The sequence below is a fragment of the Protopterus annectens genome, chromosome 3.part0 (genome assembly GCF_019279795.1).
Source record: "Protopterus annectens isolate FY-2018-M chromosome 3.part0, PAN1.0, whole genome shotgun sequence".
NCBI lineage: Eukaryota > Metazoa > Chordata > Ceratodontiformes > Protopteridae > Protopterus > Protopterus annectens.
In genome coordinates this window covers 1,849,042,002-1,849,068,030 of record NC_056731.1, presented here as the reverse complement: position 1 = coordinate 1,849,068,030, position 26,029 = coordinate 1,849,042,002, and the positions used below count along the sequence as shown (strand labels likewise).

Genomic DNA, 26,029 nt, shown 5'->3' with positions numbered 1-26,029 from the left:
GAGGAAGCTTTGTCCAAGAATGACCAGTCTCCACCGGCCTCTGGCTCTCAAGTCCTCTCGATCAGTGCCGTCATCCCCTTTGTTACCGACTATTAAAAAGCATGAACATGTCTCTGAGGGTTCCTCCTTGGAACCTAAATCTAAGGTTCCAAAATTTTCAGAATGATCAAAGTCTGCGGCACTGAGGAGTTCTTCCACACCGGCTTTGTCTACGGTTCAGAGCCCTAGTTCTATAGCTCCGACTACCTCTATGGCTCTGATTTCAGTGACGACTGTTTCACCCATGGCACAACAGACAGTACCGAAACAAACCATAATTTCATAACCCAGGTCTTCTTACTCGCCATCATTGAATCCTTTCCGTGGACAGTTGCGTAGTCCATTTCTGGAGAGACTGAAGTCTCCTTCAGACATTTCAATGTGCTCCACCAGAATTCTTTCGGAATTGGATGTTGTTAGGTTAGTGGACCAGATCTTGGCAGCCTGGGAGCTTTCCTCCTCTGTTCAGGCCCCTCTCCCGTTCAGAGCAGGTGTTTTTTCTCTGTCCACAACCACTTACTCTCCTCCTCTAACCTCATCTTAGATTTTAGAGCAATTGACTCCAATCCCCCAGGTTCGTATGACTTCTGCGTTGACTACAGTTTTGTCCTCAAAGCTGAGTCTGGCTCTGACCCCCTCAGTGCCATTGCACTGTCAGATGGGGTCCTTGGGGCAGAGTGTAACCCCAGTTCCAAGTTTGTCAGTCTTATTTCTGGGGTCTCATGCCTCCTCAGGGGGTCCTCCCTCTCAGGCTATGGAAAGGGCCTTGACCACCGTTTCTTCTCATGTGGCTCCTGGTTTTTTGAGTCGTTCCTTGAGGCCCCAGGTTCTTCAGTTCAGCCACCAACTTTTACCTCTGAACAGCGTACATTACAGTCCCAAGACTTACCTTCTCAACGTACTCCCTCTTCTGAGTCCTCCTCAGATGTTCCCACTGAAGAGCCCCTTGGAAAAGATAGTGTAAGAAGAAACACCTCAATTCTCCAGAAGAATCCATCACAATTGATATGGATTTCAATGAAGGGGAGGGTTCCCCATGATCAACCCTGGAAGATGTCTCCTTTGGAGACATTCTGGAGATCCTGAAGCAGAAGGGCGACTGGAAGCCCAAAGATCCATTATCAGAGGAATCTGTGTACTTGCAGGCCTTTGGTGCATGGCTGTCTACCTCCTGTGTGACTCCACCTGCTGACAGTTTAATTAAGCTAATTGCTCAGTGGGCCTGGAAGGCTCCTGATTCTGTGGAAGCAGTCCCCTGGAGACCTGATAAGATACTTACTGCTGTAGAGGACCAACGTCACTGGGCTAAAGGCTTGGTAATAGATGCCGTGGTGGTTGTGGCAACCATTAGAAAAGAACTAACTGTTGAAAGTTCTACTGTCCATCCCCCAAACCATGAGTCTAGGGTAATAGGCAGATTTGGGAAGTGGTTCTATGCTTCTTCCACCTTTTCCATCAGGTCCTTGAACTTCTTGGCACATTTCACTAGATTCCAAGGGGATCTGATCAAGGAGCTGTCAGATACCCTGGCGGGAGCTGTGGCTTAGGGAGTCCAGGAAAAAGGTAGCCTCCTAACTAGCTACCCTGGAGTCGATCTCAAATTCATCCATGAGGCTCATTGCACATGCAGCCAAAGGGGTGACCAGGTCAGCAGCTTCAGGCATTGCAATTCTGAGACACGCTTAGATGCGTCTGTGCGAGTTTGCTGAACCATTCAAGTCTTCCTTTGTCAATGCCCCCTTTAACAGGTTTTCTTTGTTTGGTCCCAAAGTTAAAGAAACTCTGTCCAAATGTGAGAAGGATGTAAAGACTTTGTCTGCTCTGGGCACATGTTTTTCCAGTCCTCAAAGATCCTATTCCAGGAATCAAAGAAGTGGTAAATTGTAATTCAAGATGTCCCAGAAGCCTTTCCAGGACACATGTGGCTCAGACTCCCCTCAGGGCAGAGGAGGAATTTGTAGTGGAAGACTTCATTCTAGAGGCAGGGGTGGTCCACAGAACCAAGGTTCCAGAGATTCCTTCTCTGGTCAACCCTATCAGCAGTCCTGAAGGTAGGCCTGACTGCTTACCTCTGGAAGTAGTCGGGGGAAGGTTTTCTTTGCACCCAGATGCCTGGCAGTGCATAACCACTTATGCCTAAGTGCTAATGATAATAACCCCTGTAAGACTCCATGACATTCCACCCAGTCATAGAGTTGAAGCAGCAATAGAAATACAAAAGGTGCTAGAAAAAAAGAGTCATCCAAGAAGTCCCACCAGACCAATTAGGATACATTTTTTGCTCGTTTCATTTTAGTACAAAAGAAAACAGGGGACTGGAGACCCATTTTGGATCTCAGTATTCTAAACAAATTCATCCAACAAGCAAAATTCTGGATGGTCATGGTTCAGTCCATTCTCCCATTCGTAGAGAAAGATGATTGGATGTGCTATATTGACTTTCAAGATGCATATTACCACATGAAAGTGGACAAATGCTTGAGAAAGTTTCTCCGCTTCCGAATAGGAGCCAGTCATTTCCAGTTCAGAGTGCTGCCCTTTGGCCTCACCACAGCCCCCAGGGTGTTCACCAAATGCATGGCAGTGGTCACAGCTCACTCGAGGCCCAACAGATTCTGAGTGTTTCCTTATCTAGATGACTGGCTCCTCTCCGCTCCCTCCAGGCATCTACTACAACAAGCCATAGACTTCATCCTGGACCTATCCAGCCAATTCGACATACCAGTCAACTCTGCGAAATCCCAGTTGAACCCCACCTAGGAAATGGACTCCATTGGAGCTCATCTCAACACTCCTTATCATCACTTCCCCTTCACAGGATGCAGAAGATACAGGCACAAGTTCAACCACTGGTGCGCTTAAACAAGATACCTGCTGAACTGATTCTACAAGCACTGGGCTCCATGACAGCTGCTATCACCTTTGTACCATTAGCAAGATTTCACATGAGGCTTCTCTAGTGGCTACTAGCAAACCAGTGGTCGATCCTAACCCACCCCATGAACCACTTAATTGGTGGGGGGGGGGGCATTATCTAGGGAAGACAGTCCAAGGCATTTGGTATCCCTCCGAGGCCAGTCTGCATGTCAGTGTACTGGAGCTAAGGGAAATGCTTTTGGCATTGCAAGCTTTTTATTCTGCCCTACCTCTAGGGGTGATAGCTATTCAATCTGATAACGTGTCAGTGGTCTGGTACATCAACAAACAAGGGTGAACTAAGTTCTTCCCATTGTGTTGAGAAGACCTTTGAATGTGGCAATGGGCCATATCTTCCAACCATTTTCTAGTAGCAGTGCACATCCCGGGGACTTCCAGCAAAATTGGGGACATATTGAGCAGTTGCATCCTTATGCCTCACAAGTGGTCTCTGAACTCCAGAGTAGCAAGGGAGATTTTTCTTCCTTGGGACCAACCTTGCTGCGATCTGTTTGCCTCTTGCCTAAACAACAAGTGCAAAACCTACTTTGCCCTAATTCCCCCTCAGGTGAAGTTCCCCAGAGATGCTCTTCTTCACAATTGGCCCCCAGGTCTTCTCTACACCTTTCCCCCATTCCCTCTGATCCCATTATTTCTCAAGAAAGCATCTCGGTTGAGAAGCAAAGTGATCCGCATTGTTCCTTATTGGCCTCGGCAGATATGGTTTCCCTTCCTTTAGTCCCATCTGCTTTGACTTCCATGGATTCTGGACCCAGTTCCATATCTCCTGTCCCATCCCCAGGGACTAGTGTATCCCAGTCTTCAGACTCTGTCTAACAGCTTGGTTTCTCCACTTCCAATAGTCACCAGGCATAATGCTGTACCTTCTCCCATGTGGCATATTTTGTTGGCATCTCATAAACAATCCACCAGAACTCTCTACCTAAGCAAATGGAAGAGATTTTCTATTTGGGCCTCTGAGAATGGACTAGACCTCTTTTCAGTGCTAGTAAAGATAATTCTGGAATTCCTAGCTGTCATCTTTAATAAAGGAGCCTCTGCTTCTACAGTCAAAGTTATCTTAGCAGCAATTTCAAGTTTCCATATCAGATTTGGAGACCAGCCTTTAATTTCCCACAGGCTTTGCAAGGCTTTCCTAAAGGGTACAATATGCTTAAAGCCTCCCTTTAAAGATCCTCTCCCACCTTGGGATCTGACTTTAGTACTGCAGTCACTTATGGCACCACCATTTGAACCAGCAGCAATCTGTGATGTAAAGTTCCTTTCCTGGAAGACGCTACTTCTCATAGCTATTATTTCTATGAGATGAGTCTCTGAATTACAAGCTCTATGTTTTAAAGCCCCTTACTTAATTTTCCATAAGGACAGAGTGTCACTCAGGACAAAGTCAGCCTTTCTTCCTAAGTTGATTTCAGATGTTAATATAAATCATTCTATAGACTTACCTGTATTTTCCCAAATCATTCTAACAAAGGAGAGTACTGTCTTCACCTTCTCGATGTACACAGACAGTTGCAGTTCTACCTAGACAGAACTAAACAGTTTAGATGATCGGAACTATTTTTCCAGATGGTTGAGAGAATGTATATCTTCCAAAACCAGTCAAGGCGCATTCTACTAGATCAGTGGCGACTTCTGCTGTCTTCCACGCTGAAGCTTCCATGTCAGAAATTTGCGTGGCTGCAACTTGGGTTAAGCCTCATACCTTTATTGTGCATTACTAATTGGATATGGCCTCCAGGGGAAGAACGTCCTTTGGTGCTCAGGAATGTCCTTCCATAAGGCCTCCCAGGATATTAGGTAGCTGAGGACTCTGTCCCATCAGTCAAGAATAGATGAAGATTGACAACATCAGATAAAGAAGTTATGTCTTGCCATAACATTCCATCTGTGTTGTGTATCTTCATCTATTCTTGCGTCCCTTCCTCCTGCCCCCTCCTTCAGGTTTCTGATGGAGTGTTACCCTGTCCTGAGTTCTTATTGCTTCGGGTGCCTTGGACAAGGCTTATGACCTTTATTACTCTATTTTCCTGTCCTTGGCAAACTCGATCTGAGGTAATCTGGAGAGGGGAATTATGGGTATACTTGCAGCTTGAGAGATTATTTTGGCTGGCTTATGTGAGCTATAGAAAAGCTGGATCAGTTCAAAGGATCGGAACCATAACCCATCAGTGAAGAATAGCTGAAGATCGACAACACAGATAGAACATTATGGTAAGACATAACTTCTTTTTTTACAATAACAATATGATGTGAGAAAAGTAGAGAAAGAAAAATATAAAATAACATATAATGGTGTATTGCAGGATTTAGAACATAATGATAGAAAGTTTTTTGACAAGGAAAAAGAATTATGTAAAAGAAATCGAGAAAAATACAAGAAATGCTGTTTAACCAAAAACATTTTACAAGAAAAAGGAAAAGTAGTACTGAGTTACTTAAGCAAATTAGGAAAGGAAGATGGTAGTATAATGAGAGAAATAAAAATGTAAAAGAAGAAATAGAAAGAACTCACAAAAAGATTACAAATAATGTAGTACTGTATGTACAAGAAATGATTAAAGAAAAAAAGAAGTTTGTGAAAAAAAACATGGAAAGTAAAAACAAAGTTAACAGAAAAAGAGAATAAGGAGTTGAAAGAGGAGATTTCTTTGTATGAGCCAGGTAAAGTATTAGGACAAGTAAATATAGGTTCAGGTTCAGGACCAAATGGAGTAGGGTGTGAAATGTGTAAAAAATTAAGGGAGTGGCAAAAAAGAATATGTTTAAAGATTTTAAATGACAGTTTAAATGATTAAATGAAGGTTTTGTATATAAAGCATTATGTTGTGGAATATTTAAGTGGAAGAAGAAAGATAGAAGACAATTAAAAAATTGGAGACTGATAATATTGGATAATAATGATTTTAAGATCTTTATGAAAATAATAAAGAAGATATATGAAACTGAAATGGAAAATATTATTGACTATAGCATTTGTAGTATAAAGGGGAAGGGTTGTCAAGAATTATTAATGATGGAGAAATTGTGGATGACATTATGAATAGAAAAGTAGAAACTAAAATCTTGATAAGAAACCAATAAGGTATTTGCTGCAATTTGATATGAAATCTTTTGAGTAACAATGAAAGAATGTAATATAAGTGAGAAAGTTATGGAATTACGTATGTCAGAGTATACACTAATAATAAAACAAAAATACTTACAAATGGCTTGTTAAAGCAAGAGGTGCACATGAAGAGTAGTTTAAGACAGGGATACCCAATGAGTTGTATAATCTTTGCATTAGTTATGAATGTGATAGTTTGTGAAATAAATTACAAAATGAAGGAGGTGGGGTATATAACACTTGAAATGTTAAGAAATTCCAGTGCTGTTAACGTATGTAGATGACATTACAATAATTGCAAAAAAAAATAAATTTGGAGGTGCAACGGTTTGCATTGTCGCCTCACAGCAAAAGGTTCTCCAGTTCGATTCTAGGCTGGGGTGCCTTCTGTGCAGAGTCTGCCTGTCCTCCCTGCATTTGTGTGGGTTTTCTCTGGGTGCTCCTATTTCCTCCCACATTACAACAACATGCATCTGGAGTGTTTCTCCCCAGGCCTCTGCTGAAAATTGGCTCATTCCAAGTTGGACTTTCCCAGTTAAAAAATGTTACATAAATAAATAAATAAATAATTTCCACAGATGAGGGTTTAGAGGTGATAGGGGTGGCTTTATGTAAAGGAAAAAAAGTAAGGATTTAGGTGATGTAATAAACATGTGGGGTATATTTTTACAGTGAATGAAATTTCTGTTTTAGGTATAAAATTTGGGAATAAAGATATAAATGAAACAAACCTTCTTTTTCATATGTTCATAGTTGTATGCTAGGCTAATGACCACAAGAGCCTTTTTAAACCTAGCCATGCATCCGATTGTTGGATATGCCTGGTCAGGTACATACCAAAGGGGAATTGTACTCAATGATAGGTCTGATGAATGCTAAATACAGTGGAACAATGACTTCCTTGGACCTAGATGCATTACTTTGTTGATAAGTTGTGCAATATAGAATATTTCCTCACTACTGTAGACACGTGATGGTCAAATGCTAGATTACTGCTATGTGTGTCCCTAAGTCCCTGACTACTGGGTCAGCTGTAAGGAGTGTGTTGTCACTATGATAATTACCGGGGGGAATGAATTCCTGAAGGATACTATTATGTATTTCTTGGCATTTCATTTTAGTCCATGGCTCTGACATCAGTTGTTTGTATGTGTGAGCCCATCCTGGTGAACATTTGTGTCAGTGTGGGATTCAATGACAACTCCTAATTTGCAATCATCTGCATATTTTGTCAGCCAGAGACCATTGACATTGTCCTTGACTTCAGAGAAGTAAATGCCAAAAAGGAGCAGTCCAAGGACAGATCCCTGAGGATACTCCATTTGTGACTGGCCTCTTTGTAGAGGCGGACTGCCCAATTCTAGCTTCCTGGGTCCATTCTGTGAGCCAGTTGGCTATCTACCAGGTGACATATGGGTTTGTACCTAACCTCATGAGTTTGTTAACAATGCCCGAGTGGGCTATTGTGTCAGATGCCTTAGCCAGGTCAAGGTAGGCAGTGTGAACCATTTTGCCCTCATCCATTGCTTTGGCGACCTTCTCAAAGAAGTCCACCAGAATGAGTAGGCATGACCTGCCCTTGTCGAAAGCAAACTTGGTAGGGTCCAGTGTCTGAAGCTTTTCTATATTTTTATTGATCATTTCCATGATAATTCTTTCCATGGCTTTGCATGTGACAGTAGTGAGATTTATAGATCTGTAGTTTACAGGGTCTGTAGATGGCCCACCTTTGTGCAGAGGGATGACTGCTGCTGTTCTCCATTGATGAGGCATGAAGTCTGTGTGGAGGCTACAGTTATATAACAGTTTCAGAGGGCCTGATAGGTCTTCTTTTTTGCTATTTAGAAGGCATTCCGGATATTGTCTGGGCCCATTGTTGCAGTGTTCTTGGTCTTAAGAGAGAGCATTAAGGACAGGTTTCCTAGTGATATCAGGGGTAGTTATATTTGATGGTATTTTCTAAGGGAAGTTTGAAGGGGAGAGAGGTGTAAAGTTGCAGTTGAATTTACTGGCCAGTAGGTTTGCTATATCTTTTGGCTGAGTATAGGTGGATCTATTTCCAATGAGCTCTACACACAATTGTTTATTGTGTTGAGGTTGTAGACATGGCTAAAGAATGCCTTGTGGTTGTCCTTGGCCTGGGAGGCCAAATCTACCTCAAATTTGACTTTGGCAGACTTGAGTTATTTGTTTAGTTTGATGAGAGTGCTTTTATCCTGCTGGGTGCTGCTCCTCCTAATGTTTGTCATGATCTTTTCTGGAGAACATATAAATTATCATTCAGAAAAAGGTTTATTTGATAAATTCAGTACTGATGGGAAGAATACAGTACTTAGCAGGTGTAATTATGTTGTCAACAGTATTCAAAAAGGAATTATTGCAGATATTTTTTTTTCATTTTATTTGGGGTTCTAGATTAAACCCAGTAAAAAGATGAGTTTTGTTTGTAAGTAAAGAGGGAGGAGATTTATGGTTCATTAGCCCAGTGGTATATGCTGCTTCATTAAATGTGTACAAAGTGTTAAAGTGGATAAATGAAAAAGTTGAGAGATTAGTAGTAAAATTGTATAAATATAAATATGATACATTTTAGGGTATGGTAAAAAAGAGAAAAGGACTATATAAGTAAAGATATAAAATGTTACCAAGAAAAATATTTTTGTGGAAAAGAAAAATTCATGATATAGAAAATGAAAGAAAAGTGTTGTATAAGAATGTAATGATAAAACATTACTATGGAAAACCATGGGAAAATCCAAGAGACGAAAAGATTAAAGCTACAAAAGTGGTGTAAAAAGAAAATAGAATGTTAAGATTTTTTGGAGATAAATTTACAGCAAAAGGAAATATGCCACATAAAAAGAAAAGTTATAGAATATATTTACATTTTCCGAAAAGGAGAAACTACTGAGCATGTATTTTTGAAATGTAAAAGCAAAAAAGTTATGGGTATGTGAAATTTTTTTGGAAGATATAAAAGTGGATAAAATAAACATGGATATGATTAAATATGGGTGTTATAAGAACAGAAGTAAAGAATATATCAAAAGAATAGATGAAAAGTTATTTTATGTCATATGAGTTATATGGAATGAAAGAATAAATTAAATTATGTTTAATGGTAAATGGATTTTGGCAACAGTATTAAGTTAAATCAGATGGTGGTTATGGAAAATGGAGTGGAGGTCTAATAGGGAAGAACATTTAGTATGATTGCAAGGAAAATTATGAATATATGTAAATATATTTGTATATCTGTATATTTGTACAATTGTAAATATTTGTAAATATATTGTAAATATATATATATATATATATATATATATATATATATATATATATATAAGCCATATGAGCTACTGCTAACTCACGCAGATGGAACCTCAGTTTAATGTCTCTTCTGAAGGATGGCGCACTTTGGAGTGCAGCAACCCCCTTATGCTGCACTACAGTGTCAGCAATTCACCTACTTGGTATAGGTTCATAGGTTACTACTAGGCTAACTGCCTTTGTGGAGTCATGTCAGTTCAGTCAGTACCTGGTGTGGGAAAAGAATCCACAGCCTTCTGCACCAAAGACCAGTGTGCTACCGGCTGCACCAGTAACACTGTAAAGGCTAGAAAGATGGTTTCCTACACAATAGCAGAATCACTGCAAGTAAATAAATGTATGATGAGCTCTCTCAAATAAAACATACTGGACTAATAACATGTTAGTGCCCTATTTGACTAGCTATTTTTGGTCTCACAAATGCAGTGACATTCCTTTGGCTTGAAGACATTATTAAGTCCAGCGGAATATGTCATAAGCATGAGGAAGAGCAGGCATCATATCAAAGATGAAATTTCAGTATATTATATATCACTAGCAGTCATGTATTCATGTAGTATCAATTTTAAAATAACATGTGAAGCACACAAGATGCATAGTGTGAAGTTTTGTTTATTTAATTTTACTTTACAGAGAAACCAGCTGTATTCATGAAGTCTTTGGATGATGTTGTGGGAGAAGAACGTGGCATGATTACACTGGAATGTGAGGTATCTAAAGCCAAGATCAGGCCTGTGTGGAAGAAGGAGGATGTTGTCATCACTTCCAGTGACAAATATGAGCTACTGCAGGCTGGCAAGACCTTATGCCTTATTGTCCATGACCTAAACAGAAAGGATGCTGGGGTATACACGTGTGATATTGGGACAGATGTTGCAAAGTCAACAGTCAATATTCAAGGTAGGTAGAGTTTGCAGTAGTAGAATGATGTTTTTAGATGCTGTAAATAAATACAAAAATCACAAAAATAATTGTGTGGTGGTGTTGAGACTGTGTGACAGGCAACCTTTTTTTGGCCATTACGACCTTAAGAAGCCATCTAAAATATGCTCTGGACCTGGTTACTGCTGCTGTCTTTGTATGATATTTTTCTATGCCTAAAAGCAAATTTTTGCTGTCAACTTTGTTTTTCTTGTAGCTTTCTGGATTGTGGTGAGGTGACACTCACCTCCCTTAATCTCTAAAATATAACATGCAATTAATACTTTCAGTGTCTTCCAGACTATATACCATCTGTAGGATTCAAAGAATAACTAAGCTAAGCAACTGAATTGATCCCTGCTACAAGTGAGAATACTCAGAAAAGTAATTCAGGTGTATGAGCAGAAATATCATATTAATGTACTTATGTTGATAAATAGTGAGAATAAGTATTAATTAACCATCCGTGGGACCACAGGTATAAAATACCACATTGATATGTTGCAGTTACAGCAGTCATAATAGCACTCATAGTATTGAATAGGCTTGTGGATATAATTTATAAACATGGTATACTGTGTATAGAGCTAAGGCATAAAAAACTCGTAGGAACTACCCATACTTGATTGATAGACAGCAATGTTTCAGGTTTATAAAAGAGCTATGTTAATATGTATACAGCAGGCATGCTGCTAGAGTATACTGCATATGTATATGAGCATCACAGTAGAAATGACATTGCTAATTTATTTCAGAGACAGCTTTATTACTATGTACTAGGGTTGTTTTCTGATGCTGTGCAGAACTATAGATGTTAAGTTGTCTATCTCGCCTTCGTTCTTGCTGGTTGGGATCGGAGCCGATCCTCGGCTCTGACTCGGCCATCTTCTATAGCTCGAGAGCTGTTTACTGGCTCGAGGCTACCCCTTATCTCATGATGCCCAGCACTAGCTACCCAGATCTCGTTTGCCGCTTCAGCTGCCAGGTGTCGTTTTTCTGGCTCAGGCTTGTATTAAGTTTATTATAGAACTTTTTTTCTACAAAAATAGTATTTTTCCTAGGGGTTATCGGTAATTTTTAGTTTTATACTTGTGGTATTAGTTAAGTGTGTAGTACTAGTCCCCCCCTTTTAGAAATTGTTTAATTTAGAGAGTTTTCCCCCCTCCCACTCCTTATCCTTTTCTGTCAGGTTAGCCGTTTAAGTTAGAGGCTTTCCTTCTATCTTTTTTTTATAGACCAGCCATTTGAGTTAGAGGCTTCCTATTTATAAAAAAATCTTTAGTTAGTCTGTAGTATACTGAGTTTTTTCCTGTAGACTGTATATTATTGTTAGCTGTTGTTGTGTTTTTTAGGTTTCAGGATGTCTAAAGAATCCAAGGTGTCTGGGTTCAAGAAGTGTGACTCATGCTGTCAGAAAATGTCTCTGACAGATGGGCACACTTCTTGCATCTATTGTTTAGGCGCTGTGCACCTGCAGGACTCTTGTTCTATCTGCCATGCATTTAGTCCAAGAGTTCTGCAGGAGCGCAATAATAAGCTTATTCTTAGGGGTCTTTTAAAGCCCCAGGATTCACCGGCCAAGACTCAGCCTGTGAAATCGGAGCCGTCTTTGGTTCAAACTCTTCCTGCCACTTCGGTTCCGGCCGGAACCGATAAGACTATCTGCCCGTCGGCTCCATCAGAAATTTCAGAGCCGTCGCGGAGCCACAAGAGGCTGAGGTACCCCCTCTCTGGAATCGATTCATTCGGCTCCTCGGTCTCCCCTGCTTCAGAGCGAGCACAGTCACAGATCTTCTCACTCCTCTCGATCCTCTAGGCTCTCGGATCACGACATGAAGAGAGTGGTCAGTAGGTTGCTTAAGTCGCAGGCACTTGCCAAGATGTTATCCAGCCCTCCTCAACAGGTGTCGGCTCCATCCACTTCTATCGATGTTCCTCCTCCGACTCCATTGAGCTTAGAGCCGGAGTTCGTTGGGGTTCGAGTAGTGGAACCGTCAGCTCCGATAATTCTTTCTCCTTCAGTTCCGCCGTCAGCTCCGATTCCCTCGATGGTGCCGTCCATTGAGGAATGTGGGTGCCGGGGCTCCCTCGTCTGCCCCGAGGGGGCGGGTGGCATCAGACCCTTGTCCGACCCCATTCTCCCTCTCGGAGCTTCGGCACAGGTGAGCTCTGCTCATACATCGGCCTCGGAGCCATCTTCCTCGGTGCGGAGAAGGATTCCGATTTCCTCGGAACCGGAGCCTTCTTTGCATCATGGCAGGGATGCCTTTGATGTCATGAGGAGTGTGCTGGCCACTGAGTCAGCTCCACTGTCGGCCCCATCGACTCCATCCCGTGTAGTGCCTTTGCCAACCTCTGCTCCTGATCCAGACCCCAAACGTGGGGAACCGGCACTCCAGGACACCCCATTGGGTGTTTCCTCTTCTTCCGGGGCCTCCCCTGATCTTCAGAGGAGCCCCCTCATAAGAAGAAGTGCAAGAGGAAGCACATTGACTCCCCTGAGTCTGTCACTTCTGATACAGAATTAGATGACTCGGAAGGGTCCCCGAGATCCCCCTCTGAAGATGTTTCCTTTTTGGACATCCTCAAAATGCTTAAGCAGAGGAGGAACTGGAATCCCCTAGCCCCTACCAAGGATGAGTCTGTATTCCTGGATGCGTTCGGTTCCCGACTTTCCACCTCCTGGGTTTCTCCGCCTTTCGATCCACTTATGTCAGTGGTGGCTCAAAAGGCTTGGTCAGCCCCGGATACAGTGGAACCAACCCCTAGGTGACCTGGGAAGTTTATCACTGCACCCCATGATAAGCAGTTCCTTACGAAAGGTGTTCCTGTGGATGCCGTTGGTGGTAGCAGCAGCCACAAAAAAGGAGTTAGCGGAAACTTCTTCGTCTGTCCATCCTCCTAACAAGGAGTCTATGACTATGGACAGATATGGGAAGCGAATGTTTGCTTCAGCGACCTTTTCTATGAGGTCACTGAACTACTTATGCCATTTTACCCGGCTTCAGAGGGATCTCCTTAAAGAGCTCGGAGATACCCTTCAAGATCCATCAGCTGAGGGTGCTCAAGCTAAATTGGCTTCCCAGCTGGCGACTCTTAATTCAGTAGTCAACTCCTCCATGAGGCTCATTTCCTATGCAGCCGATGGTGCGAGTAGAGCCGCAGGTACGGGTGTGGCCCTTAGGAGACACGCCTGGATGCGGCTGTGTAATTTTGCGGAACCCTTTAGAGCATCATTCACCAACACCCCCTTTGATGGTTCCTTTCTTTTTGGACCACAGGTGAAAGACACTTTGACTAGGTGTGAGCAAGAAGGCAAGACTCTCTCTGCTGTGGGAGTCCGTTTTTCCACTCCTTCCAGACCATACCCCAAGGGTCAGAAGAGTGGTAAAATGTGGTTCCGAAAATCCCAGGGAGCCTCGCCTGACACACGTAGTGATTTTTCCTCCAGGGGCAGAGGGGGAAACAACAACAGCAGACGTCCCCCTCGTGGCAGAGGGGGTCCGCAGAACCAGGGCAACAGAGAATCTTTCTCTGAGAAGCCCTTTCAGCATCCCTGAAGGGTTGCCCGGCTGCCCGCCTCTGGAGGCAGTCAGGGGAAGGCTATCTCTGTACCCAAAAGCCTGGCAAAAATTAACGCAAGACAGATGGGTACAGTCAGTTATATCCGGAGGTTACAAAATTCCATTCTCTCAACTCCCCCTTACCTTCAAGCAAATCCCTTCCAGATGTTCCACCCAATCTGAGGGACCAAACAGTTATAGACGTTTCAAAACTGCTAAAAAAAAAGAGTCATCCAGGAAGTCCCGGCAGACCAACATGGATCCGGAACTTACTCAAGGTTCTTTTTGGTACCAAAAACGACAGGGGACTGGAGACCAATTCTGGATCTCAGCAGACTAAACAAGTCTTTTCAAAGAACAAAGTTTCGGATGGTCACGCTACAGTCCATTCTACCTTTTCTGGGTCAGGAAAATTGGATGTGCTCTATAGATCTTCAGGATGCATACTATCACATCAAAATGGACAGGCGCTCCAGGAGATTCCTTCGCTTCCGGCTGCGAGGCAGTCATTACCATTTCAGAGCTCTGCCTCACCACAGCCCCCAGGGTTTTCACCAAATGTATGGCAGTGGTCACGGCTCACCTGAAACGTCGAGGATTCCAGGTGTTTCCATATCTAGACGACTGGCTCCTCACTGCTACTACCAGGCATCAACTTCTGCAAGCCAGGGACTACACAATCACAATCTGCTCCCAGTTAGGCATCACAATAAACTTCGAAAAATCTGCCTTGTTGCCCTATCAATCTATCACCTATATAGGAGCAGACTTAGACACAAGGAACATGTCCGCAAGGCTACCGCCAGACAGGTTGTCTACAATTCATCAGCACGTACAAATTCTAATACAGAGCAAAAGGATCCAAGTCAGGTTCGTCCTTCAAACTCTGGGTTCCATGGCAGCAGCAGTTCTTCTAATCCCTCTGGCCCGCTTTCACATGAGAATCCTTCAGTGGCTTCTGTTTACACAGTGGTCTTTCCAACAGCTGCCCATGTCTCACATGATCATGATTACAGAAGCATGCAAAAGGCACCTTTCCTGGTGGATGGTCTCCCCACTAGTGTCTCAGGGCAGACCCTTCATTCAGCCCCCTCCGGGTGCCACAGTGACCACAGATGCCTCCCTGATAGGGTGGGGGGGGGGGCATTATCAGGGCAGGACAGTCCAAGGCACTTTGCACCCTCACGAGTGCCATCTGCATATAAACGTCCTAGAAATGAGAGCCGTGCTCCTAGCGTTGCAAGCTCTTCAGGACTCTCTCCCTTCTGGGACCATTGCAGTTCAAACGGACAACATATCAGTGGTATGGTACATCAACAAGCAGGGCGGAACCAGGTCCTATCCCCTATGTCGAGAAGCACTCAGACTCTGGCAGTGGGCGATTTCCTCCCAACGATTTCGGATTTCTGGTTTGTTTCCTGTACTGACTTAGAGAATATGATAGGTAGGCTCAACCTGTTTCTTGGGCAGGTTGGTTCTCTGGCTAAGTCTGGGGTTAGCTATTACAAATGAGATCTGGGTAGCTAGCGCTGGCCATCATGGGATAAGGGGTAGCCTCGAGCCAGTAAACAGCTCTCGAGCTGTAGAAGATGGCCGAGTCGGAGCCGAGGATCGGCCCCGATCCCAACCAGCAAGAAGGAAGGCAAGATGAAGACAACTAACATGGAATGTTATGGTAGGTACATAACTTCTTTTTAAAGAGGTCCACCAACCTTGTAGATGATACTTTGCTGCTTAAACATGAATGTTGTTTAAGCAGACAGTGCTGCAGTGGAAGTACCCATGAAAAAGGCACTTTCCAAATATACTGATATAAAAAATATATGACATGGTGTAATTAGCTATCTGCCATGGTTTTCCTTGTCAAGAGTCTTTAGCAGTCAGTTATCTCTTAGTGTCTGATGTTGGCTTTTTCAACCGTTGGTCAGCTGATGGGTCTCAGGTACAACATCGAATCTGTCCTTGGCCACTCTAATAGACTTTAGGCTGCCTAGCTGGAGCTCCTCCCATTAACCATAATCCCTCTGTCCTCCTTAGTTACCGAGTCACCATTAGCTCAAGTGTGGCAGATAAGTGATATACTTTTGATAATTTCTATCCTATCAGATAATGTCTTTCCTCTTTTCCTTCATTCTCCCCTATTAAAAAAAAATACATATATATATATTTATATATATATATATATATATATATATATATATATATATATATATATATATAGTACTTACGTAGTATCGCAACCACATTTTATTTTTGCGGTTGCGTTAACACTTATGTTGGCCTGAAAAGGAGTGTGGGAATTAGCGTAATGTGTAATTTAACGTATGTATTAACAACAAGAAAGTTTGTTGGTCTTACATTCAGGAAGTTAAACAACCGTGTAAGTTACACATGCACTGTTCAATTCGATCGGCTGCTGTTGTACTGTTCAAAGGATTACTTGAATTCTGAATTGTTTTTAATTGGCTGAGTTGCTGTCATTGGCTAAAACTGTTTCATGTGCAATGAGTTACATTATCGTATGTTATCATTTGAACTGAGTAGCTGCTATTTTATGAAAATGTACTTGGATTTCCATATGCCTTTCACCTCTCTTCTGCTTCTGTATGTCTACTAATTTTCCTGGTTTTGACTGAGTCTGCGCCCTACTGGCAGTTTCATTTCTATCCCTCTTCCCACTCAAATTACTGCTACTCATGTCAGTGTAATTTAAAATGGACATTATATTTTTTAAGATGGGGTTTGACCTTCACACCACGGAAACAATTTTTTTTTTAAAATAATACTGGTTGGCATATCGGCAAGCACGCATTTCAAGGACCCCCCCCCCCCAACTGTAAACCAGGTCAGAAATTCTACTGTACTTTGTACTTCTTAGCATCTTCTTTTCCTTGACTATAAGTGTTATTTAAGATTTCGGTACTTGCGTATTATCGCAAGGGAAGTAAAGCTATGTAACATTATACTGGACAGAAATCCCGTGCTGATTTCAGTCTTGCATTTAAATGAGAGAAAATGTTTTCAAGCAGTGATATCTACCAGCTTACAAATGTGGTTGCGATAATACGTAAGTACTATATATATATATATATATATATATATATATATATATATATATATATATATATATATATATAGGATCCGTACAGATGCTCGACTGCATCTTTCACCGAATCCCAATTTCGTGAACATACTTGCGAGAAAACGCTGTTCACTGAAGCAGCACTTTCGCGTAAGTATGCTTGTTCCGGTCGTACTACAGTGCGGTAAGGGAAAATTCCATTTTCCCCGCTGTAGTGCGACCTCGGAGTGAGAATATTAAAGTAGGGGTGTGGGGGGCAGCCCCCACATCGGGGGGTGCAGGGGGGCTTGCCCTCCTGCATTCAAGTAGATTTTGTGTGTGTGTTTTTTTTTACATATTTTAACGAAAGCACTTTTTCAATTAAAGCACTTTTGTTAAAGTGTGTTCGGTAGTAATGGATTCAGGCTTTTGAACTTTCGTTAAAAAGTCCTAGATCCATATATATATATATATATATATATATATATATATATATATATATATAGCCTTCCGGGACTTTCTTGCTACCCCTGTGGTAAGTTAACATAGTTGGGTATTACTGTTACATTTTCTACCCTTGGGTACTGCTCTTACCATTGTTGATATTTTCTCTGGATTGTTGTTCATTGTACAAGCTGTTTTGATAAAATTTCTGAGAAGCCTATAGGTTTTAAAAAGTGCTCTGCTTGTGAGCACAAAATGTCTAATTCCCGATAGCCATTCTGAATAGATTTACTGCCTCGATCAGGCACACCTGAATGTGGAATGTGATATTTGTGCCAGTTTAATCACAGGGCCTTGGTTAAGAGAAATAATAAGTAAATTTTTAAAAGATCTTCTCCCTACTTCTGCTTCATCTGTTTCTGGGGCCCCATCCTCCTCCAAGAAATCCTCAGGCGAGTCACAAGACAAAACCAAAGACTCAAGGAAGTGCTAATCTCACTGCTGTTCTCCTTCATTTTCTGCTGGCTCAGCTCTGCCCAAGAAAATTTAAAAAATGTTGAATCTGTCAACTTTCACAACTCTGACTTTGATAAAAACTAAACCACAGATCCTTCCTCTTTCTCAGATCTGACTTGGTTCAAGTTCAAGTCACCTCGAGCTCCTGTAAGTTTTACTAATCAGTATTTTCGAAGCTACACTCTTCCTTCCTTCAGGGCACACCTTGAAGAGTTTCCTATCCACCTTCTACTTCATCTTCCCTCAGGTTATCTTGGAGCTTAACAGAAGCGAATGTGGATAGAATGATGAGAAAATTTATAAGAATGCAGATTCAGTTTGGTGTCACTCTGGCTTTGGTTCTCATTAGACCCTTGAGCTTCTCTAATACACATCTGCAAACTGTGTACCCACATATGAACTGGTTCAGCAATACCCATATTTTTGGGGACATAATATGGAGTAAAAAGGATTCTTTTATTGCAGCTAACGATATGTGGGAAGAGACTAAACAAAAGACAATATAAAAACTGAAAACTGGAAGCTGTTACCTATGGATACGAATAGCAAGATACAAGCAGGAAAATTTTCCCTTTCGTTTTACACATGGGTCAGGTGCATTTTATCAACCAGAGAAGTTGTGGGTAGTAATTAATAAAGCATTGAAGGATTTTATCTGGGAGGAGAAGGGAGCAAGAGTCAAGATGGATAAGTTGATCCTCCCAATAGTACAAGGAGGTTTAAAATTACCTGATTTGAAAGAATATTTTACAGCTAGACAGTTAAGGCTCTTATACATAACATAATCAAAAAGCTACATTTCAAGCTGAAAGGGATGATGATGAAGCATGGGAGTAATTCAGAAAATAAGAAAAGAATTTGGTTTTGGATACAAATAACAGTCATACAGAAAATTAAATTGCTAAAGTAGCAGAAAGTATAATAAAAACTAAGTCAACTCAGGGATGAAGAAAGAAGATTCTGCTAATAGGGATGACTCCAATTAGGGTTACGGAAAATAGGTAAGGATGAGCTGGAATTTACTGGAGAAAACTGACAAAGGAACCAAGATACTGGAAACAAATAATAAGAGAGGGGAAGAGTAATAGAATAGGAAGAGGCCAGGAAGATCTTTGGATGGCAAGCTAGTGATTGCCATCACTATATGGGATTGCAGTCATAGTATAGACAAAAAGAAAGGGATAGGGGAATCTTATATGAAAGACTTGCACTGGTTGAGTTTTTAATTAAACCTAGAAGAGAAGCTGCCCGTAAAATGGGATAATTAGTAGAGCATATAAAATATTACATGATAATTATAGGAATCAATCAGAAGAGGTCAGAAAACATTGGTAATAGAGATTAGACATACAATTCACAAAGAAACAGTAGGAGGGCATATATACGGTTCCCAAATATGCAATAAAATCTAGAAGATTTAGGATTTTTGCCTGAAAATGTTTGCATGGATACTGTTATACCCCAAGCAGACTCCAAAGAATGTTTACTCAGTTAGATGGCAAATGTTAACTTGGAGGTGTGACGGAGAAGATAGAAGAAATCTCAAAAATACAGTCCTATAACAAGGAGTATGTGTAATGAGTTAGCAGACTTTAAAAATTCTGTATACCATGCGTTGTCAGGAATACTGGGTGAGCAAATGAGTGTAATTAAGGAAGTTTTTTTTGAGCTGGGATACTGGATTTGAATTGTCCAGATATAGTAAGGCCTTAAGTTTAATTATGCTGGCTTCCAAAAAAGCAATTACTAGAAAATCAAAATCTAAATCTAAACCAGCTGTACTTAAAGTAGTGAATATTGTAACAGGTAAAAGAACAGGGAGTGGTATTTTTAGAAAATGATAGGAGTAAATTACTTAGCAAAAAATGGAAGTTGTGGGAACAGTATATAAAGAAAAATGTTTTGCAGAAGGAATGAGATTTAAGAAAAGACAGGAACTGAACAATTTATGTGCTGTTGCTTTGATTATATAATATATAACTGTGTATATGATGTATAATGTTTGAACTTGTTAACATGGTTTGATTACTTTTACATAAACGTTATGTGTCACAAGTGATAATTTAGTAAGTGTGTTTAAATATGCAAAAATCTCTCATTCCTTGTTACAGGATTGTATTTTTGAGATTTCTTCCAGGTTCTGTCCTCGTAACAGCTTTTTCCCTTCAGATAAGGTAAAATGTTCATAGTTCTTCCTCAAATTTTCCAACCAAAGCCAGGTATCTGTAAGGGAATGTCTCAGGATTTTGGGATACATGGCATCAATGATTTACATGCTTTACCTGCCCAGACTACACATAAGGAAAATCCAGTGGTACCTCAAGTTAGTCTGCACTCAGCATCTGCATCCTTTATCTTTTCATATCCGTGTTCTATGATTTGCAAAAAGGTTGGTTTTCTTGTGGTAGATCAGATTTCTTGCAAGACAGGTCTCCCACTCTCTCTTGCTTCCCCTCTCCAGTCTGTCACTACAGATGTATCAGATTTGGTGTTGGGGGAGGGGGCAGTTTCCAAAGGAGTGAAAGTGCAAGCTCTGTGAAACTCACAACAGGTATAAACATAACTGTCAGAGAAAGATGTTGGTTGTGATTATTGCTTTAAAAACCTTAAACCATCTCTGGTATCTTGGACCTTTGCAAATTTACAGAAACAACGTCACAGTGATGTGGTATATAAACAAACAAGGGTACCAGATATAACCCTCTTTGTAGACTTGTTATGATATCCAGGAGATGGCAGCTTCACTCAGTTTGACTCTGCAGATAGCATACATTCCATCAGAGCAAAACTTTGTTGCAGATATGTTAAGCAAGACCAGGACGAATGACAGCTTTATCTTGGAATTTTCCAAGAATTGATTCAGCTGTGGTGAACACGTCAAGTAGATCTGTTTGGCTTCTCTCAGAACAGACAGTTGAAGATATTCTGCCCCAGGAGTCCTTGCAGATAAACCTGGTAGATAGATGCTTTTTCATTCCCATGGACAGGAATGTTCCTGCATGCTTTTTTACCCTTTCCTCTGATATCCAGATTTCAGTTGAACATCTAGAAGGACTCCCCAAAACTAGTGGTGATGACTCTGTTTGCCCAGACAACAGCAGTTCTTGTTTCATACACTTCAACTTGAAAACTCTTTATCTAACTGCCTGATTGGTAGAATCTTCAAACCTTTTAGGCAGCTTTTTTTCTAAAGACAAGCAACTAGTACTAATGGAGGCAAAAACACCTGCTACTAGAAAATCATATATGTGCAAGTGTAAAAGTTCTTCTAGTTGGTATCAGTCCAATGACCAGGACCCTCTTCAGGTCAGACTGCCTCTGTTTTTTTATTATTTCTGTGGGTTAGTGTCCTCCTACCTTTCTTATTCATCTATTAAGGTCACTTGTCAGCCATTTCTGCTTGTCTGTACTTAAATCTTTCCCTTTCTAACCTTCCCTAAATTAAACAGTTTTTGAAAGTGGTGCTGCATTGTCTGTCCACCCAGAAAGCATGTGGTTCCTCCTTGGGATCTTAACTTTGTGCTTGAAAAGCTTATTCATTTTCCACATGAAAGATTGGTTTACTCATTGCTCTGACTTCTGCTAGTAGAGTATCTGAATTACAAGGTCTTATGGTGGGTCAGCCCTTTCTAATTTTTCACATGGACAAGTTTTCTTTGAGAACTAACCCTTCTTTTATGGCTAAAGTTGTATCAGAATTTACCTTAAGCCAGTCTATTAATCTTCCTGCTTTCTTCCCTGAACCCAAGAACAAGGGAGGAAGGAATCTTCACACTCTGAATGTCTGCAAGCAGCTCAGATACTACCTAGGAAAAATTCAAGTCTTCAGGAAAGCTGATAAACTGTTTGACTCTTGTGAATATAAGAGGAAAGGACAACCAGTGTTAAAGCAGACTTTTTCCAGATGGCTGTCTAATGCTTTTGTCTTTTGTTATATTCACCATAATAAACCACTTCCAGGCAGGTTTAGGGCTCATTTCACATAGGTTTTAGCTTCTTTGGTGGCTTTCTGAAAAGGGGTGGACACTGTAAGTATTCTACAGGCAGCAACTTGATCTTCTGTACGTACTTTTACAAAGTACTGCAAACTGGATTCCTTTTCCAAGTCCAAAACTGCATTTGTTAGGATTATTCTCCAGAAGCTACTGTTTTTTAAATTTATTTGTCCTCCTCCTGTCTCAGATGTTCATCATGTTTAACTGTTGCAGTCATTAAAATTGGGTTATCCTGCTGGCAGGCTACCCGCAGTCGGCCTGAATTCCAAAGTCTAGGTCCGGTTTCGGTTGCTGTCACCTTCTCCCTGACATCAGTGCGCCAGGGGTATAAAAGATGCATTTTCTTCAGTCTTTCTTGCCGCACGGTGCCCGAAGCAAAAGCAGTTCGCAAGTGCCGGTCGGCCGACTCCTGAGATTTTCAAGTTCGAATTTCAGATCCAAAATCTTCATTAAAAGCTAAGTACCCCATTGGGGAAACTTTTTTCTTGCTCCAGACCAGGGGCGGCTCGTCCTATCGGACTGCCGCCCTCCCACCTAGAAAAAAAATATAAAAAATTCACGAGTCTCAATCCTCTGCGCATGCACGGGCAACTCAAACTGCCTTTATCAGCAGTCTGGATATGGAGAAAGAGGTACCCAGCAATCATTGCTGCGAGATACCAGGAATCTGTGCAGTGACGACTACACAGAAGAGTTCCGGACTGCTTCAGCCGCAGTCAGAACCAATGAGGAGGACTGAGCTGCTCTCGCGGGACTGTCAGTGCACGGGCTACATGGATTACTGCTGGACAAAGGCTTCAGGTAGGTGTTTGGATTGTGGGCTTGCTTCATTTGCTGGATTTGGATTACCGGGTAGGTGTTCATTCTGTCGCTGGAGTTTGGGCTGGTAGGTGAAGGCTTTATATTGCTGGCATTTATACTGCAGAACAAAGGGTGGTGTGTGTGTGTGTGTGTGTGTGTGTGTGTGTGTGTGTGTGTGTGTGTGTGTGTGTGTGTGTGTGTGTGTGTGTGTGTGTGTGAAATGCCCCAGTTACTATATACTGGTGGCTAGAGAGAACAAATGGTGGTGGGTAGAGATACTCAGGCTTGAACCCTGTACCTTGTATGTAGGTGTTAAGGACCTGAATTGTAAAATAAATTAAAGATTTTTGCCTCATATTTGATCTGATCTGTTCCTCATAATATCTGTGGTTTCTAAATGTTGCAATGCTTGATATTTGATGGTCCAGTGGTAGCACTGTTGCCTCACAGCTGCAGGTTCTCAGGTTTGATTCTTGGCTGGGGTGCCTTTTGTGTGGGGTCTGCATCTTCTCCCTGTGTTTGTGTCGGTTTGCTTTTGTGTCCTCCCATGTTATAAAGACATGTCTGCATTATTTCTTCCTGGGCCTCTGCTGAAAATTGTTTTTTTGTTCCGAGTCAGATTGTCCTGATTAACAAATGTTAAATAAAATTGACAGGCATTTGAATTTCAGACTTCAGGTTTCTGAATGTTTAATTCCTTACATATTTGATGGTGCGGTGGTAGCATTTTTGCCTCACAGCTACAGGTTTTCTGGTTTGATTCTTGGCTGGGGTGCCTTCTGTGTGGAGTCTGCATCTCATCCCTGTGTTTGTGTGGATTTGCTCTGGTGTCCTGCCATTTTACAAAGACATGTGTCTGCAGTATTTCTCCCTGGACCTCTGGGGAAAATTGTTTTTGTTACGTCAGAACTAAAATTGACAGGCATTTGAATTTCAGACTTCATATTCTTCAGAAAATACATAGTAACACAACTTTTTATTCTAACAATTTTCTAAGTTTATAAGATGAATATTTGAAATTTGCCCTTATTTTTGGGACTGTATTACCCCATTATTGGCTGTGTCCAGGTTTTTTGTGCTAAGGTTGACAGCTATGGCAAGAACTGAATTCACTGAATATGTTTGAGGGCTGTATTCCCTTATTACTGGGTTTGTCCAGGTGTTTTGTGCTAATAGGTTGACAGCTATGGTGAGAACTGAATTCATTAAATGATAGCCATTTAAGTTTCAGTCTTCCTCTCTTTCACAAAGCAGCTGATTTGGCGTAGTGGTATGTTGCTCTGACTGTTTTGCACAGGGAACTTGGCAGTAAAATGTATGGTGGTAACACAACATTTTTCTTTCATCACAAAGCAGGTGATTTGGCATAGTGGTATGTTGCTCTGACTGTTTTGCACAGGGACATTGGTAGTAAAATGTATGGTGGTAACACAGCATTTTTCTTTCACAAAGCAGCTGATTTGGCATAGTGGTATGTTGCTCTGACTCTTTTGCACAAGGACCTTGGCAGTAAAATGTATGGTGGCAACACAGCATTTTATTCTAGCAACTTTCCAAGATTATACAAGCAATGTTTAACGTGTCCCTGGTTTTTGGCCTTTTGACCCCCCCCCAAATAAATTTGGCTTTTTCCAGATTTCTTGTGCTGCGAAGTTGAGATGCAGTTGAGTATTGAGTAGATTTTACAAGGAGCTGAGAGCTGCAGGGGAAGAGAAGTTTAGTGCTGCTTATTCTAAGTCTGCTTGCATTGTTAATAGCAGAACAGGTTGTGTGCTTGCTTTTGATGCAGAAGGTTGTTGGTTCTACTCGCACAAAGGATGAATGCTGCCGTACTGAAAAAGTTAAGATACTAACTATGAGCCTGTTACCAGTTTGCCATCCATTTCCTATTGCAATATTACTAGCTTATCATTTTTAATGTAATATAGGCAATTTATTCCTCAGGGGCATCAGACACTTTATTTTTCGATGAAACCATGAAATATAAAGGTGTTTGCTAGCAGCAACCTCTTCATTAGTTACAGATTTATTTAATGTGGAATTATTTAGATGACTTTTTTACTTCTTCAGAGATTGTGCATATTTACTGATAATGGTGGACTGTAGAGTTGTGCATATTTACTGATAATGGTGGACTGTAGAATTTTGAGTAGACTTTTCTGATGGAAACGTTCTGAACTGGGCAGTTATGTCATTATGGGTGCATGCATTTTGTTTCATTGTTTACTGGAAAGATGTTCTGAATTGGGCAGTTTTGTCATTATTGATGCATGCGTTTTGTTTCATTGTTTACTGGAAAAATGTTCAAAAGAATAGGAAGGTGTATCAAAGAGCACATGTATGTTTCATATGCAAGGAGCCTATGATTTGAAAACAGCCCAGAATTAATCTTTATCTGCCACTGGTAAAATGTATTTTCTTTGAATGTGGGTTTCAATGCTGTTTCAATGAATGTGAGTTTCAAGGGCAGAGAAGTTTTAATGCTAAGTTTGTTTAGCAGATGTTTTAGTGTTTGTGCTGTAAAATGCAAAATAAAACTTTCAAATGAAGTCCAAATCATCACAGAAGTAAATCAGTATGCACATTAGTGTTTATGGTAAATGGAGTGAAATAGCCAAGTAATGGATCATTGGAATGGCTGCAGGGGGAGGCTCCATTCCACCATGATTTTGTGAGGGGGAAGGGCGGCATACTTAATGACAGCCCCAGCTGAACTATACCTGCCAACTGTCCAGATTTTCAAAGAATGAATAGATTTTTGCTTCTTATTTTTGGTTTGTTCCTCATAAAATTTGTGGTTTTCTGGCAAATCATTTAGGAGTTAAGTCACTAAATAATGACACACTGAGGTTTCAGACTTCATAACCTTCAGAAAAATGCATGCTAAAGTAAGACCTGTTGTTCTATCAACTGTCTCAGTTTATACAAGAGCATTTTTAGTATTGTTTATATGTTCCCCCAATATATTTGGCCTTGTCCAGATTTATTGCATTAACAGGTTGAGAGGTACATGCAAATAAATTGCTTTATAGAATTAGGCATAGCCAAACCTCTCAACTGTCCCTGATTTTGGCTCAAAATGTTGCTCTTCCCCCTAATAATCCCTCTGCAAAATAGCAATTTTGGAAGAAAACATGGATGGTTTACAATTAAGAAATAACTGTAATAATCAGAGTTATAGATTACTTTTATTTCAGAAATGCATGTAGATTATTTTATTTTGTCAGCTGCTCAAGTTAGCAGTACTAATATTAAAGTGTCCCTTCTTTGACAGGTTCCCAGCTGTATTGTGTGGCTATTTTATATTTTTACA

At 41.0% G+C, this 26,029-nt stretch overlaps 1 protein-coding gene across 1 annotated transcript in view; it reads left to right on the top strand.

Annotated features, from left to right (window-relative positions):
• The window catches only part of OBSCN (obscurin, cytoskeletal calmodulin and titin-interacting RhoGEF), a 4,979,884-nt gene that overhangs the window by 2,412,855 nt on the left and 2,541,000 nt on the right, over window positions 1-26,029 (top strand). Inside the window, exon 39 of the mRNA XM_044066040.1 lies at window positions 10,049-10,315. Coding sequence (XP_043921975.1) covers window positions 10,049-10,315 — 267 coding nt within the window. The remainder of the gene's footprint in view (window positions 1-10,048; window positions 10,316-26,029) is intronic.